The sequence below is a fragment of the Protopterus annectens genome, chromosome 4.part0 (genome assembly GCF_019279795.1).
Source record: "Protopterus annectens isolate FY-2018-M chromosome 4.part0, PAN1.0, whole genome shotgun sequence".
NCBI classification, from domain to species: Eukaryota; Metazoa; Chordata; order Ceratodontiformes; family Protopteridae; genus Protopterus; species Protopterus annectens.
In genome coordinates, this window is record NC_056733.1 from 295219959 (window position 1) to 295237580 (window position 17622).

Sequence of the window (17622 nt, forward strand, 5' to 3'; positions counted from 1 at the left end):
CTCCTAGTAAGCCAGACAGATATTACAGGGTTCCTGACTCCCACAAATTTCTATTCAAAAATCCTGCTGCTGATCCTGAGACAATTTCACAGGGTCCCAAGGGTGTAAAGACCTCTACAGCCAAAAATCCTACCCCCTCTGATAGAGATTTTAGGGCGCTGGATAGATGGGGACAGAAGGTTTATACATCTGCAACCTTGGCAATTAGGGCCTTACACTGCCAGTTTCATATGCTTAAATATCAACAGCATGTTATGGGCTTACTGAAACAGAAAATGATGTTGATTTCTGATTGTGTGGAAAATAAAGAATTACAGGAATTATTGCATTCAGCAGAACAGGTTGGAAAGCATACTTTGCAATGCGGTTTTGATTCCTTGGCAGCCTCTTGCAGGGCTGCAGTTACTGGATCTGTGATTAGAAGGCATGCCTGGCTCAAGGAGCAAAATCTGCCTGATCATGTTAAAGCTAAATTGTTGGATGCCCCTTTCAGCATGTTACTCTTTTTGGTAATAAAGCAGAAGAGGTTTTAAAGAAAATGGAAGACAAAGCTAAATCTATGCAAACTGTAAAAGATTTCTTGCAAGTGCAGCCACCCAGGTTCAGTAGGCACTGGCCTACTAAAATTGGTCCTTTCCTGTGTCCAACAGAGCCACTAAAGGCAAATCCAGGCACTCAAAAGGCTCCAGATACCAATCACAGGGTCCTTACAAGTCAAAGCAATGGGGTACCTCCACCTCCAAATCTGGAGGAAACAAAGCACAACACTACAGTAAGCAATCTCAATGACTTCCCTCTACCTTCACCAAGCACTTATCTTTTGGCAGCCCCCTTGGGGGGAAAACTAGCACTTCATGCTCAAAATTGGCAGTTAATTATCCAGGACAAGTGGGTATTAAACATAGTATCCCAGGGGTATAGATTTAATTTCCATATTTTGCCAATTCCAAACGGTTGGCCAGATCTGCCACAAAATCAGTGGGCAGAGGCTCAGAAACAAGTTATGTCCCTCATGGATATGGGGGCTATTCAACCAGTACCAGAAAAGGAAAAAGGACAAGGGTTTTATTCAAAACTTTTCCTGGTACCCAGAAAAGACAATGCCTGGCGTCCAATACTGAACTTATCGATTTTTAACACGTTCCTGGACATTCCAAAATTCGAATGCTGACTTTACAACAGCTAGTGCCTATGCTCGGCAGGAATGCTTGGTTAGTGACTCTAGATTTAAGAGGCATACCTGCATATCCCAATAAGGGAATCATGCAGAAGATACCTCCGCTTCAAGGCAGGTTTTTTGCATTACCAATTCTCTCACTGCCCTTTGGCTTATCTACTGCGCCCAGGGTCTTTACAAAGTGCCTGGCACCAGTAATTGCATTTTTCAGACAAAGAGGCATACAAATTTATCCTTATCTGGACGACTGTCTCATTCAAGCAGAGGACAAGGACACTCTTCTTCAACATCTGGCGTTTGTAAAAAGGCTTCTAACATGCCTAGGGTACACAATAAATGAAAAGAAATCCCAACTGGTACCCTCTCAAATAATTACATTCCTGGGTGCAAGCTTGAATACAACTGCCCAGATGGCTTACCTTAAGTCAGACAAACAAAGGCACCCGACAACATACTTCGAACAAATGGCAACAAAACCCCAGTTATCTGCAAGACAAATTCTGCAGGCTTTGGGGTTCATGGCATCCTGCATTCTACTAATTCCATATGCGAGACTGCATATGAGGAAACTACAGTGGTACCTAAAAAGTTTATGGAGTCAGCATTGTCACAGTCTGGAAACAATGATTCCTCTCATTCCCTGCCTACAACAGGAGTTTTTTGGTGGGCAGAGACATGTCACCAAAACAAGGGACTGTCATTCACTCTACCCCCTGCCACCCAAACCCTAACTACAGATGCATCAGACTATGATTGGGAGGCCCACCTGGCGAGGAAATGCATCCAGGGCAAATGGAGCCCAAAACAAATGCATCTGCATATCAACCAGAAAGAGGTGCTAGCTGTTCAGAATGCTCTGACAGCCTTCAAGGACTTACTTCATCCAGGACAACTACTGATAAAGATGGACAACACCACGGTTATGTGGTACATAAACAAGCAGGGGGGTACACATTCCTACCCCCTTTGCAGACTAGCCAGGGCATTGTGGAACACAGCTTTGACTTACAAAATACATCTTCAAGCTCATTTCCTGCCAGGAAAACAAAACACTCTGGCAGACAACCTAAGCAGAAATCTTATGAACCCGCATGAATGGAAACTGGATCCACAAATCTTCAGCATGTTAACACAGAAATGGGGGAGCCCAGACATAGGTTTATTTGCCTCTCCCCAAAATTATCAGCTGGACAAATTCTGCACAAGACCTTATCACAGAAAGGCATGGAAAGTGGTTGCCATATCCTTCAGTTGGAAAAACCTATCAGCCTATGCCTTTCCCTCTCTGCCTCTTCTCTCCAAGGTCTTACTAAAAGTCAGACAGGAAAAAACAAAAATGATCCTAGTTGCCCTGGACTGGCCTCGCCAGCACTGGTACCCAATTCTAAGGAATATGTCTCAACTTCCTCCTTGGTACTTGCCTCAAATACCGCTTCTACTGTCTCAGCAGAACAATCAAATTTTGCATACTCCGCTCCAAACTCTCTGAACCTTGCAGCATGGCTGATCATTTAATTATTCAAACAACACCTCTCATTAAATCTGTGATGGATGTAATTTTGGAAGCCAGAAGGCCTAGTACTAGAAAATCTTATGCTGATAAATGGAAGAGATTCTGTGCTTGAAACCAAGCACAAGGAATGGACACAGCAAAGCCCAATATTCCTCAGATTTTACAATATTTGACTGAGATGCTTGACAAGAGCCCATCTTTTTCTTCACTAAAAATACATGCCTCTGCCATCTCGGCTCATTACAACACAGAGCCTCCCCTCTTTTCTCATCACCTGCTTAAACAGTATCTTAGAGGGGCCAAAAATTTAAGGCCTCCCTGAAGATCACCAAATCCTGCATGGGACCTCAACTTTGTGCTGGAAAAACTCACCCTGCCTCCTTTTGAACCAGCAGCTACTGCGGATATAATCTTGGAAAACAGCTTTCCTCTTGGCAGTCACTTCAGCAAGAAGGGTTTCAGAACTACAGGCTCTCATGGCTGTGGAGCCTCTTATTACATTTTACCCGGACAGGGTGTCCCTCAGGAGTAGTCCTTCTTTTATGCCTAAGGTGGTATCCAGTATGGCTCTTAACCAGACAATTCACCTGCCAACATTTTACCCAAATCCGCAAAACAAGGGGGAGTGGATTCTGCATTCATTGGACGTACACAGACAACTAAGATTCTACTTAAACAGGACCAAATCTCTAAGAAAGTCTGAGCAATTACTGGTAGCATTTGCTGCAGGGTCAGAGTGGAAGGCTATATCAAAGCAGACTATTTCTAAGTGGATAAGCCACTGCATTTATTTCTGCTACTTGCACCATGGTAAACCTGTGCCCAAGGAGATCAGGTCACATTCCACCAGGGCTGCCTCTACCTCAGCAGCTTTTCTCAGAGGGATTCCAACCAAAGACATTCTAGAGGCTGCTACTTGGAGCTCTGCTCATACCTTCACAAAGCATTATCATTTGCCTCTCTTCTGCAAATCCAGGGCAGGCTTTGCCACTGCAGTTCTGCAGGGCCTTATAGCCACTCCTAATGCTATTTAGTTCCATCCTCCAATCCATAGCTTTGGGATTCTACCCAAATGTAATGACTGCAACAGATGTTCAAGTGTATTCACTGTTGCAGTCCGGGTTACCCACCCGCCATCCCCCTTTTCTATACCTTTTCTTTCCTTCACTATTTACTAAAGCCTTTGTGGTGTATTTGCTTTCAAATGAAGATAAAGTTTATGTTGCTAAAAGTGCATTTACATATATTTCTGTTTATAATTTTTTTTTTTGCTCCCCATTTGGGGGGGCACCTGACATCTTGGGCAAGAAAAACTGAATAAAATGGCGTCGGCTGCAGGTTTTATACCCCTGACGACCTGACGTCATGGAAGAGGAGACAGCAACTGGCACAGGAACCAAGACTTTGTTATTAAGGCCGACTGAGGGCAACCTGCCAGCAGATTACCCAAATATAATGACTGCAACAGTGAATACACTCGAACATCTACATTTATGGTAAGTGTACACAACTGTACTTTTCCCATCCAGTTATCCAGGTTACGCCTGAAAATGATAATGAGGTACTCTACTTGACGTGGAGAAGGAGACTATTCCACAGATGGGGGAGTCTCTAGGACACAAATCTGTTCCACCAACAAGTCCTATTGATGTCACAGACCAGGTTGAGATCGCTCGTGTGGGTTACTCGACTGGTGCTTGACTTGTGAATATGCAGCAGTCCCATCAAGGCAGGGTCTGAGATTGCTTTGTATGCCAGACAGTGGTCACCTCTTTGTTGTCTGTATGAAACTGAGTAGAGGGGACAGGGCTTTTAGCTTGTCTGTATAAGGTAAATGTTTGAGGCCCTGGATTCTTTTAGTGAGCAACCTCTGTGGTCTCTCCAGCTGCTGCATGTGCTTTGCAAGGTACATGCAGAAGGGGAGCTTGTACTCAATAATTGGCCTTGTAAGGGAAGAATACAGGGATGTTATGACCTCCTTGTCCCTGGATGAGATACCCTTACTTATGAGGTGGGCCATGTAGAAAGTTTTCCATACAATGGAAGCAACATGGTGGTCAAAAGTCAGGTTGTTATCAACCTGGGTGCCCAAATTCCTCACGACTGATTGCATGCTTAAGACATTGTTATTAATGTGATAATATGTGGGGATGATGCATTTTTTGGCATTCAGCTTGAGGCCATGAGGTTATGAAAATGAATTCCAAAGTTGGCCAGCCTGACGAAGTTTGTGTCGCTTGTTATCCATTGATTGGTGGCACGTGTATAGTTGCAGATCATTTTCAGTTTCCCCTGATGTAAGGGTGAACTCATTTTATTTTTATTCCCATTTGCTGTGATCACAGAGTTTGCACAGAATTTGAAAGCTGTATTTGTTTGTGAGCAACAAGCTTTCTCACATATCTTCCCCTTCACTAAAAGCATCATGTGGTTCACTGCACCTAAGAGAAAGGGGAATTTCCTGTGCTGTGACTGAAGCTGAACAGAGTGCATTCTGTTGTTCTAAGTACACTTATCCAGCTGTGGTTCATAAAAACAGACAGCTGCCATCATTTACTAATTGTACTCATTAGATAGTGTTAATATTATGAATCAAGTTAAGTAAAAATAGTGATCATCCATTGTTAAGTCCAGTGATAACAGAGGTTCGAGCTTCTTTGTGGAATAATTAATTGTAGTAATAGCTATTCATTAAAACAAAAAAAACTTTAAAGATGCCTTATGCACAGTTCCAGCATTGTGATCTGTTTACATTGTAGTAAAAACATGCAGATATTATTGATAGGTGTTTTATTGTACTGGGGTTCTGGGCTTGTTGACCGATTGTACAAGTAAGACTGTTTGATGCTTGGCAAATAAAAACAGTTGTACAATTCTTTAGTGCTTTAATTGGAGCAAGTATAAGTTGCTGTGCAAACTAGGGGTTACAAGAAGCCACTGAAGAGTTAGAGGAATCCCTAGAAAGAACCAAGGGAACAGTTAATGAGTTGAGTGTTCATTACATTTGAAACAATTCATTTTTTTTTTTTACAGTACAGTCACTGAATGAAGAAAGCTGATCAGAACAGCTGGAAATAGCTAGTGAGTAAGAAATCTCAGCAAGTGGTGCAGCTGCCTGTAAAGGCACAAACTGCCGGAGTTCACTGTGTACAGTAGGGCTTTTCAGAATCGTATAGATGAGTGCTGTCTGTACAGTGAGTCTTAGAGTAATATAGATTGAGTAGTGTACGTGTGGCAAAGAGATTGTGTTAGAAACGTAGTTACACAAGGTTTTATTTTTCTGGAAGATACTGTTATTTTGAACTCAATGTTTTAACTCCCCCTTTTAGCCAGTTTAACCATCAGTAAAGTATATGATTTATAAAACCTTGTTTTAACAGATTTCTGAAGAAAAGTGCCACATATATGATCCTGTGTTCACTGAAATGGAAATTAATCTCCTAAAAGAATTTGGTCTGAACGTTTTGTGTGAGAATGAGGTGAGATTTTTAAGAAGATTTCTATTTTTGCCTTCAGACTGACTAACCACTTGTTCAGCACCACTAACGTATCTAGTCTACTTTTTCAGCTGTATTCCAGGCATCCCCACATCTTCATTAAGATATAGTTTTCATAAAAATATATTGCTACCCTCGCAGCATGCAAGGGCCATTTTTGGAGAAGGGGTAGCAATGACTAATCCATGTTCTGCTTCTGAGATTTTTGACAGGCTATTTGTTTACTTTGTGTTCTTCATTGCGCCTTGATTTAATAAAAAAATTAATGTGTGATGTCATGAGTGTCCAGTGCATGGCAGTCATAGTATATAGGTAGTACTGTTGTGTGGTACCCATAATAATAGAGTAAGTGCCTTGTAACTGTTATGTAAGCATTGTTGTAACTTACTCATGTAATTTTCAATACTAGTGGGTCCTGGACGTGACTGAAAAAGAATCTTCAGACCAGCTCACTCGCCCTATTAAACTAAAATAAATAAATAGCAGTAATTCATTTAGCCAGGTGTCACCCCACCCTGGAATGTAATGCATTTTCTCAGGCAGTCATCTATGTTGGTCCCTAGTTTGGTTCTGAACTCCTAGAGCCAATGTCTTTTTTGTCCGATTCAAAAATTGGGTTATTGGATCCGACTGGATTTGACCTCAGTCCTTTTTCCCAGAACTTGGATCCAGGGCTGTGACTCCTCCTCCTCTACCGGTGATTACTTCTGGTCCCCAGATTATGTCAGATTTCATTTGCTGCTTAATTCATCAGGAGTGAGATTTGAGGGTTCTGATTTTCATCTAACAGTAAGTGTTGTGACAGCTGTTTTGCTCAAATCTTTGGTCTATCTGTACAGATTTTTCTCTTTCAGAGTATTCTCCCTCCCCCACTTCTGTATATCCTTCCTTATTTGCCCAAAAGAACTCTAAATCTTCTTGCATTTATCCAGAGGATTGTAAACTAGTTTTGTTCCCTGTATTTTACACTTTTTAGTCTAGTTATTGTTGGGCTAGTTGGTGGTGGTATTATTCTTGTACTTGTTGTCTTGTGCAGGTGAACTGTTTACTGTTGTTTCATTCTCAGCTCTGGAATCACCTATGCGACTTTAAAGAAGGTTTCAAGACATCCAAATTCCTTCATTCTCAGCTCTGGAATCACCTATGCAACTTTAAAGAAGGTTTCAAGACATCCAAATTCCTTCATTCATGCCCCCTTTGATGATTTGTTTCTCTTTGGACCTAAATTGAAGGAAATTCTTACCAGGAGTGATGAGGAATGCAAGATCATGTCTGCAGTCAAAATACACTTCTCCACTCCACAAAGGACCTTCTCCCAAAACCAGAAAAGGGAGACAAAGCTTTGGTTCTGAAAATCCCAGGGTTTTGGCCAGGATGCTTCTACAAATCTGCTTCTTCCGTAGAGCTGAAATGTCTTTCTTTCTTGGAAATCTCTCCCTCACTCTCTTTGGTAGCAATTGCATCAAAAAGGAGGATCTCGGAGTTGCAAACCTCCTTATCTCTTTTTTCGTAAAGTTGGAATATCTCTGAGAACAAATGCACTTTTCCTTCTGAAGGTGGCCTCTGAAGCAAATCTTAATCAAGCAATTGATCTTCCAGTATTTTTCAAAAGTTCTCAAACGAAGGGGAATATACCTTACATAGGTTTGATGTTCATTGTCAGCTCAGATTTTACTTGCATGGGAAAAAAGATATCAGCAAGTCTGGTCAACTATTCCTTGCCTACTCAAAAGCTAAATTGGCAAGGAGTTTCTAAGGTAATGCTGTCCAGGTGCCCAGTAGGGCTTTCTGACCACATTGCCTTTGCTTATTAAAAAATGAGACTGACTTTACCTAGCAAACCAAAGCCTCATTCAACCAGTGGTGTTGCTGCCTCTACTGCTTTTTTGGGTAGGGTTCTTTTTGATGAAATTTGTGCTGCAGCTACTTGGTCTGCTGTTCATACTTTTGTGTTTTACCACAAGTTAGATGCACAATCCAGATTTGGTACATACTTTGGCTCCACCATTCCTAGGAATATCCTTCCTTGAAACCATACAGGTTTTTGTGCAACTTGGGAATCTGTCCCAAATATTAAATTAGACAATAAAGACCTCATCAGATAGTTATGTACTTACCATAACACTAAATGTTAAGTTGTCTATCTCACCTTTGTTCTTGCTGGTTGGGATCGGAGCCGATCCTCGGCTCCGACTCGGCCATCTTCTATAGCTCTAGAGCTGTTTACTGGCTCGAGGCTACCCCTTATCCCATGATGCCTAGTGCTAGTTTCCCATATCTCGTTTGCCGCTCCAGCTGCAAGGTGTCATTTTACTGGCTCTGGCTTGTATAAAATTGTTATAGAACTTTTTTCTTTAGAAGTAGCTTTTTTCTTAAGAATTATCGTTAATGTTTAGTCTTATTCTATTGTTATTCATTTATTGTGTTCCTTTAGTTCCTTTCCTCCCCTTTAGAGCTCATTTAATTTAGACACTTCTTCCCCTCCCCCCTTTCTCTTCCCTTTTAGGTAGCCATTTAAGTTAGAGGCTTCCAAGTTAAAAAAAAAAAAAAATATATATATATATATATATATATATATATATATATATATATAGTTAGCTTTAGCTGTAGTATACTGTGTATATTTTTTTTACCCTTTTGTGATATTGTGTTGTGGTATTTTGTTGTTCGCTTATTGGCTTTTTGGCTAAGTTCAGTGTAGTACCTCTTGAGGTATTTTGTTGAATATATCTAAAGAATCCAAGGTGTCTGGATTCAAGAAGTGTGACTCATGCTGTCAGAAAATGTCTCTGACAGATGGGCACACTTCTTGCGTCTATTGTTTAGGCGCAGTGCACCTGCAGGACTCTTGTTCTATATGCCATGCATTTAGTCCAAGAGTTCTGCAGAAGCGTAAGAATAAACTTATTCCCAGGGGTCTTTTAAAGCCCCAGGATTCACCGGCCAAGACTCAGCCTGTGAAATCCCCCAAACCAACCAAATCGTCGTCTCCAAGCTCGGAGCTGTCATTGGTTCAAACTTCATCTGCTACTTCGGTTCCGGCCAGAACCGATGAGACTGTCTCCCTGTCGGCTCCATCAGCATCTTCAGAGCCATCATGGAGCCACAAAAGGCTAAGGTCCCCTTCCCTGGAATATATACATTCAGTTCCTTGGTCTCCCCTGCTTCAGAGTGAGTGCAGTCACAGATCTTCCCACTCCTCTCGGTCCTCTAGGCTGTCGGATCACAATGTGGAGAGAGTGGTCAGTAGGTTGCTGAAATCGCAGGCACTTGCCAAGATCTTGTCCAGCCCTCCTCAACAGGTGTCGGCTCTGTCCACTTCTATCGATGTTCCTCCTCCGACTCCTTTGAGCTTGGAGCCGGAGTTCATTGGGGTTCGAGTCGTGGAACCATCAGCTCCGATAGCTATTTCTCCTTCGGTTCCGTTGTCTGCTCCGATTCCCTCTATGGCACCGTCCGTCGAGGGATCTGGGCGCCGAGACTCCCTCGTCGGCTCCGAGGGGGTGAGTGGCATCGGACCCTTGTCCGACCCCGTTCTCCCTCTCGGAGTTTTGGCACAGGTGAGTTCGGCTCCTACATCAGCCTCAGAGCCATCTCCCTCGGGGCGGAGAAGGATTCCAATTTCCTCTGAACCGGATCCTTCTCTGCATCGTGGCAGGGACGCCTTTGATGTCATGAGGAGTGTGCTGGCCTCTGAGTCAGCTCCACAATCGACCCCAGCGGCTCCTTCCCATGTAGTGCCTGCAACAACCTGTGCTCCTCCTCCAGACCCCAAGTGTGGGGAACTGGCTCTCCAGGGCACCCCATTGGGTGTTTCCTCTTTTTCTGAGGCCTCCCCTGATCATTCAGAGGAGCCCCCCGTAAGAAGACGTGCAAGAGGAAGCACATTGACTCCCCTGAGTCTGTCACTTCGGATACAGACCTAGATGATTTGGAAGGGTCCCCGAGATCCCCCTCTGAAGATGTTTCCTTTTCAGGCATCCTCTAAATGCTTAAGCAGAGGGAGAACTGGAATCCCCTAGTCCCTACCGAGGATGAGTCTGTATTCCTGGATGTGTTCGGTTCCCGACCTTCCACCTCCTGGGTTTCTCCGCCTTTTAATCCACCCATGTCTGTGGTGGCTCGAAAGGCTTGGTCAGCCCTGGATACAGTAGAACCAACCCCGAGGAGACCTAGCAAGTTTATCACTGCACCCCTGGTTAAGCAGTTCCTGACCAAAGGTGTCCCTGTGGATGCCATGGTGGTAGCAGCAACCACTAGAATGGATTTAGCGGAAACTTCTTCGTCTGTCCATCCTCCTAACAAGGAGTTTAGGACTATGGATAGATACAGGAAGCGAATGTTTGCTTCAGCGACCTTTTCAATGAGGTCACTGAATTACTTATGCCATTTTACCCAGCTTCAGAGGGATCTCCTTAAAGAATTCGGAGATACCCTTCAAGATCCATCAGCTGAAGGGGCTCAAGCTAAAGTGGCTTCCCAGCTGGCGATCCTTAATTCTGTAATCAACTCCTCCATGAGGCTCATTTCCTATGCAGCTGATGGTGCGAGCAGAGTCGCAGGTACAGGCGTGGCCCTTAGGAGACATGCATGGATGCGACTGTGTAATTTTGCGGAACCCTTTAGAGCGTCATTTACTAACACCCCCTTTGATGGTTCCTTTTGTTTTGGACCACAGGTGAAAGACACTTTGACTAGGTGTGAGCAAGAAGGCAAGACTCTCTCTGCCGTGGGAGTCCATTTTTCCACTCCTTCTAGACCATACCCCAAGAGGTCAGAGGAGTGGTAAAATGTGGTTCTGAAAATCCCAGGGAGCCCCACCTGACACATGTACTGATTTATCCTCCAGGGGCAGAGGAGGAAACAACAACAACAGACGCCGCCCTCGTGGCAGAGGGGGCCCGCAGAACCAGGGCAGCAGAGAATCCTTCTCTGAGGAGCCCTTCCAGCATCCCTGAAGGGTTGCCCAGCTGCCCGTCTCTGGAGGCAGTCGGGGGAAGACTTTCACTGTACCCAAAAGCCTGGCAAAGTTTTACGCAAGACAAATGTGTACAGTCAGTAAATCCGGAGGTTACAAAATCCCTTTCTCTCAACCCCACCTTACCGTCAAGCATATCCCTCCCAGATGTTCCACCCAATCTGAGGAACCAAGCAGTCATAGAAGTTTCAAAACTGCTAGAAAAAGAGTCATCCAGGAAGTCCCGGCAGACCAACATGGATCCAGAACTTACTCAAGGTTCTTTTTGGTACCAAAAAAGACAGGGGACTGGAGACCGATTCTGGATCTCAGCATACTAAACAAGTCTGTTCAAAGAACAAAGTTTTGGATGGTCACGTTACAGTCCATTCTACCCTTTCTGGGTCAGGACAATTGGATGTGCTTCATAGATCTTCAGGATGCGTACTATCACATCAAAATGGACAGGCGCTCCAGGAGATTTCTTTGCTTCCGGCTGGGAGCCAGTCATTATCAGTTCAGAGCCCTGCCCTTTGGTTTCACCACAGCCCCCCCAGGGTGTTCACCAAATGTATGGCAATGGTCACGGCTCACCTGAGACATCAAGGATTCCAGGTGTTTCCATATCTAGACGACTGGCTCCTCACTGCTACTACCAGGCATCAACTTCTGCAAGCCAGGGACTACACAATCATAATCTGCTCCCAAATAGGCATCACAATAAACTTCGAAAAATCTGCCTTGTTGCCCTGTCAATCTATCACCTATATAGGAGCAGACTTAGACACAAGGAACATGTACGCAACGCGTCTGCCAGACAGGTTATCTTTAATTCGCCAGCAAGTTCAAATTCTGATGCAGAGCAAAAGGATCCAAGTCAGATTCGTCCTTCAAACTCTGGTTTCCATGGCAGCGGCAATTCTTCTAATCCCACTGGCCCGCTTTCACATGAGGATCCTTCAGTGACTTCTGTTCACACAGTGGTCTTTCCAAGAGCTGCCCATGTCTCACATGATCCTGATTACAGAAGCATGCAAAAAGCACCTTTCATGGTGGATGGTCTCTCCACTAGTGACTCAGGGCAGACCCTTCATTCAACCCCCTCCGGTAGCCACAGTGACCACAGACGCCTCCCTGATAGGGTGGGGGGGGGGCATTATCTGGGCAGGACAGTCCAAGGCACTTGGCAACCTCACGAGTACCATCTGCACATAAACGTCCTAGAAATGAGAGCCATGCTCCTAGCGTTGCAAGCTTTTCAAGACTCTCTTCCTTCCAGGACCACTGCAATTCATACAGACAACATGTCAGTAGTGTGGTACATCAACAAGCAGGGCAGAACCAGGTCCTACCCCCTGTGTTGAGAAGCACTCAGACTGTGGCAGTGGGCGATTTCCTCCCAACGTTTTCTGATTGCAACACACATCCCTGGGAAGTCCAACATCATAGCGGACAGGCTCAGCAGAGCTATCCTCATGCCTCACGAGTAGTCTCTGAATCAGGAAGTTGCGGAATTTATCTTCCGCAAATGGGGACAGCCTTGCTGCGATCTTTTTGCCACCCCCTTCAACAGCAAATGCAGCAACTACTTTTCCCTTTTTCTGCTCCTAGGTCACACACCCAGAGACACTCTAGTCCACGATTGGCCTCAGGGACTTCTTTATGCCTTCACTCCATTTCCCCTGATACTGAAACTCATGCAGAAAGCAATATCATTGGGTTGCAAAATGATCCTCATTGCCCCCTACTGGCCTCGACAGATATGGTTTCCATTCCTGCACCATTACCTTCTCGATCAGCCCTGGATTCTGGATCCGATTCCAGACCTGCTGATTCATCAATCAGGCAGACTGCATCAATCCCTCCAAACAGTCAAGCTCACAGCTTCGTTGCTCCACTTCCAACCTTAGCCAGGCTTCCCAGCATTTCCCCGGCCGTACGTGCAGTTATTGTCTCCTCACACAAGTCCGCCACTAGAAGGACCTATGCTAGCAAATGGAAACGTTTTTCTTGTTGGGCAGAGGCTAGGAACATAGATCCCCTTTCAGCCCCAATCCACGAAATCTTGGAGATCCTAGCAGAGCTTTTTCATCCTGGGTCCGCTTCTGCTACAATCAGGGTTCAATTAGCAGCCATTTCAAACTTTCACATTGGTTTCTCTAATGCAAACATCATGTCCCATAAGCTATGTAAAGCTTTCTTAACAGGGACTACTCTCCTTAGACCCCCGGTGAGAGATCCCCCTCCTCCTTGGGACCTAAATTTGGTTCTAACCTGCAGCGTCCTGCTCCATTAAGTTTCTATCTTGGAAAACTCTCTTTCTGGTAGCTATTACTTCAGCCAGACACATCTCTGAACTTCAGGCACTATGTGTCCGTCCTCCATACTTAGTTTTTCATAAGGACAGGGTTGCTCTGAGGACCAATCCCTCTTTCCTTCCGAAAGTCTGCTCAGAAAATAATTTAAATCAATCTATAGACCTACCAATGTTTTTTTCCCAACCACACCAACAAGGCAGAATAGAAATTACATAAATTAGATGTTCATAGACAACTGCGTTTTTACCTGCATAGGACAAAGGACATAAGGAAGTCGGACCAACTATTCCTTTCCTATGCTCTGGGCAAACAAGGTCTTCCAGTTTCCAAAGTGACCTTATCCAAGTGGTTGTCTCACATTATTACTTTCATTTATCAATTGAGAAACAGAGTTGCCTATCAAACCGAAAGGTCATTCTACTAGGGCTTTGGCCACCTCTGTAGCCTTCCAATCTAGGTTGCCCATGGATTCTGTCTGTGCAGCTGCTACTTGGGCAAATCCTCATACCTTTATTTCTCATTACAAGCTAGATATGGTCTCCAGGAGCAGAGCTGACTTTGGTTCCACTGTTCTGAAGAGTCTGTTCCAATGTGCCGCCCAGGATTGTAGGTGCTAGGGATGCTGTCCCAACCAGCAAGAACGAAGTCGAGATAGACAACTTAACATAAAGAAGTTATGTACCTACCATAACGTTCCATGTTAGTTGTCTTCATCTCGCCTTCTTTCTTGCGTCCCACCCTCCGTCCCCTTATCCTATTGGATCGAGAGGAGTTCTAGTTTCACTGGCTGAGTGTTCTCTGGTTGTTTCCTCTACTGACTTAAAGAGTATGACAGGTATGCTCAACCTGTTTGTTTGAACAAGTTAATTCTCTGGCTATGTCTGGGGTTAGCTTTTACAAATGAGATCTGGGTAGCTAGCACTAGGCATCATGGGATAAGGGTTAGGCACGAGCCAGTAAACAGCTCTTGAGGTATAGAAGATGGCAGAGTCAGAGCCGAGGATCAGCTCTGATCCCAACCAGCAAGAAAGAAGGCGAGATGAAGACAACTAACATGGAACGTTTTGGTAGGTACTTAACTTCTTTATCTGTGTTGCCTTGTTTTTGTCTGGTACAGCATCCCTCCCTCCTGCCCTCCATCCCCCATCCTAAATTACCACTCTTAAGACCCCCAACTGAATGGTTGGACCTGACCAGGGGCCTTGTCTCTTGGACAGTGTTGCTTTGCTTATGTCCTGTTTGTCAGATAGGGTGGTCACATTAGCCTGGTTTTACATTTCATAAGTAGAGAATCTCTGTTTATAAGCAGACAAACTCAATATGAGGTAATCTGGGGATCAGAGGGGATTATGGATAGGAGGAAGGGATCAGAACCCTGCATCCAAGCTGTGGAGAAAAAGTGCTGTGGTTGGCTCTGATAACCCAGTTGTTGAACTGGACAAAACACGACGGTATGGATCTATTGATCTGAAGTAGTTTACTTCACTTGGTCTTACCGGATCCATATTGGATTCGAGCCAGCAACTTTACTAGCATCTGCTCCGAGCTCCTCCCCTTACCCATAATACACCTCCACTACATTCCAACCCCCAGATCTCGTTTGCCGTGGCTAGCTGAAGCATTGTGATCTCCAGAGCTCTGGGTAGTAAGTGGGTTTAAAGTCTTTAAAAAGTCTTTTTCTCCTTTTCTATAGTTAGATTAGTGATAGTGTAGGTTCCCCTTCTCCTCCCCTCACTTGGTGCATCGAGTTATCATTCTTTAGAGTTGCTTAGCTTAGTTCTAGTAGTCTGTCAGTGTGCTGCTTCCACTCCCCCTCTCAGTGTGTTCTGTGTGTGATTGTGGTGAGTGGTGTGTTCAGTGTGAAAAAATATTACTGCCTTTATTGTTTTTTTCCACTGTTGTGATAGCTGATAAGTCCATATCACTGAGTGTGGCCATAAGTTGTCCCCTGAGGATGGCCACACTCTTTGTGTAATGTGCTTGGGTGTGGCCCACGTTAGCACAGACTGCTATATGTGCGGGTTTTAACCCGCACACTATTAAAGACAGGAAGGCGAAGTTGGTCCTGAAAGGCCTTTTTCCCTCTTTTGAGGCAGTTGCCTCATCTTCGGCTTAAGTCACAGCGGCTGCTGTGGCCACCTCTCCTTCTTCCCTTCCTTTTCCTCCCTCCCAGGCTGGGACTCAACCTCCCATATCAAAGCTTGCGGAAGCGGAGTGGAAATGGGGCAGGGAGAAGGAGAGAGAGCCAAGACCAAGGACTGAAAAACGAAAGAGGTCTCCAGACCTCCCTTCACTGGATAAGACTCCTAGGATCGGGGACTTCCCTCAGCTCCGATCTCCAAGATTTTCCCCGGAGCCAGAGGAGACACACTGTACTTCTAGGGCCTCGGTGCCCCGACCTGCAAGGTTGGAATCCGTGGCCTCGTTGAGGTCCACCCGGTCTTTATCTGAAGTTGACATGGATAAGATGATGAGATTCATTCGTACTCAAGATAGGGGTCTTGCCAGCCCCCCTCTTCCTCAGGAGGGGGGGAGCTCACTTCCCTTTTTCCAGCTGATTTCTCCTTCTCCGATACGTCCACCAGGTTCAGAGTACTTGGATCTGAGGATGGCCTTAGCCAGGGGGTCGACGCTGATGGTACCTGCTTCCTCAACGCCAACAGCTGCCTGGAGCGTGTCGGATCTGACCAGCTCGGATCCGAGCCACTCTCGGAGCCGGAGCTTGGTTGTCAGATCTGAGGGAGTGGAACTTTTTTCGTCGGCTCCGCCTTTGTCGGACCAAGTTCCCTCCCTCGGAGCTCAGTCTACTTTGGGCCCGGCTCTGATTCTCTCATAGGACCCAGGGAGAACGGCCTCCTTATTGGTTCCACAGGAGGTTCTCTCTCCCTCAGTGATCAGCGTGGTAGAAAGGGTGATCTCCGCTGGATCGAGACCCCTGACTGTCGCCTCAGACTCCACCCAGACCCCCTTGGCTCTTTCTAAGATTCCCATCATTTTTTCAGAGGGACACTACATGCTCGAGGAGCCCCAGACAGTTCCCCCAAGGAACAAGTGGCTTGCGAGTTCCTCCCGGAGAACCCCACCAGAGAGGTGCCTTGCAAGCATAAGTGCTAGAGGAGGCACTTGGACTCCTGAGTCCCTCACCGAGGATACGGACTTGGATAATGGGGAAGGTTCCCCTAGGTCACCTCCCGAGAATGTCTCCTTTGGAGATGTCATAGAAATCCTTCGCCAACGGATCGGTTGGTCTGCCCCCAAACCTTCTTCTGACGAGTCCGTGTTCCTGGAGACTTTCGGCATGGACCCATCTACTTCCTGGGTGTCCCCTCCTGCGGATCATTTGGTGGACCTGGTCACCTCGTGGGCATGGAAGGAGCCAGAACCATGGAACCAAAAAGGCCTGACAAGATTTTGAGTCCTCCTTCGGATAGGCGAGCATGGAACAAGGGCTCCCCCAATAGATGCTATGGTGGTAGCAGCTGCCACAAAGAAGGAACTAGCCCAGGAGAGTTCCTCCTTTCGTCGTCCTGACCGAGAGTCGTGGATGATGGACCACCTAGGGAAGCAGGTTTACGCTTCAGCTACCTTTTCGATTAGGGCGCTGAACTACTTGGTCCATGTCACCAGACTCCAACGCGACCTGGTAAAGGAGCCGGAGGAGTCTCCCCCTAAGTCCTTGTCACAGGAGGACAGGGTCTCGTTCTCTGTGAGGATGGCCACTTTGAAAGCAGTCTCCAACACGTCCATGCGACTCCTTTCACATGTTACTGAAGGAGCTGCTAGGGCGGCTGGGTCCGGCGTGTCCATGAGGGGCATTGCCTGGCTCAGATTATGTCAATTTTCAGAACCTTTCAAGGCGTCCTTTGCCAATGCTCCTTATGACGGCTCTACTGTTTTTGGTAAGACCGTCATAGAGACATTAGTCCAGAGTGAGAAGGCCAGGAAGATGCTGTCTGCCATTGGGATCCACTTCTCGAACCCTCAAAGGTCCTTTTCCCAGAACCAGAGGGGGCAAAAGAAGATGTGATTCTGGAAGTCACAGTATTCCCGGGACACTCAGTGCTCTTCTTCCCCAGAGGCAGAGGGGGACAGAATGGACGGTGGCTCAGAAGCAGAGGGGGTCCGAGGAATTTTGGGTCTCAAGAACCTTTCTTGGACAG

General features: G+C 45.6%; 1 protein-coding gene across 1 annotated transcript in view; it reads left to right on the plus strand.

Annotated features, from left to right (window-relative positions):
* The window catches only part of SRRD (SRR1 domain containing), a 181355-nt gene that overhangs the window by 48342 nt on the left and 115391 nt on the right, over nt 1-17622 (plus strand). Inside the window, exon 2 of the mRNA XM_044069737.1 lies at nt 6071-6169. Coding sequence (XP_043925672.1) covers nt 6071-6169 — 99 coding nt within the window. The remainder of the gene's footprint in view (nt 1-6070; nt 6170-17622) is intronic.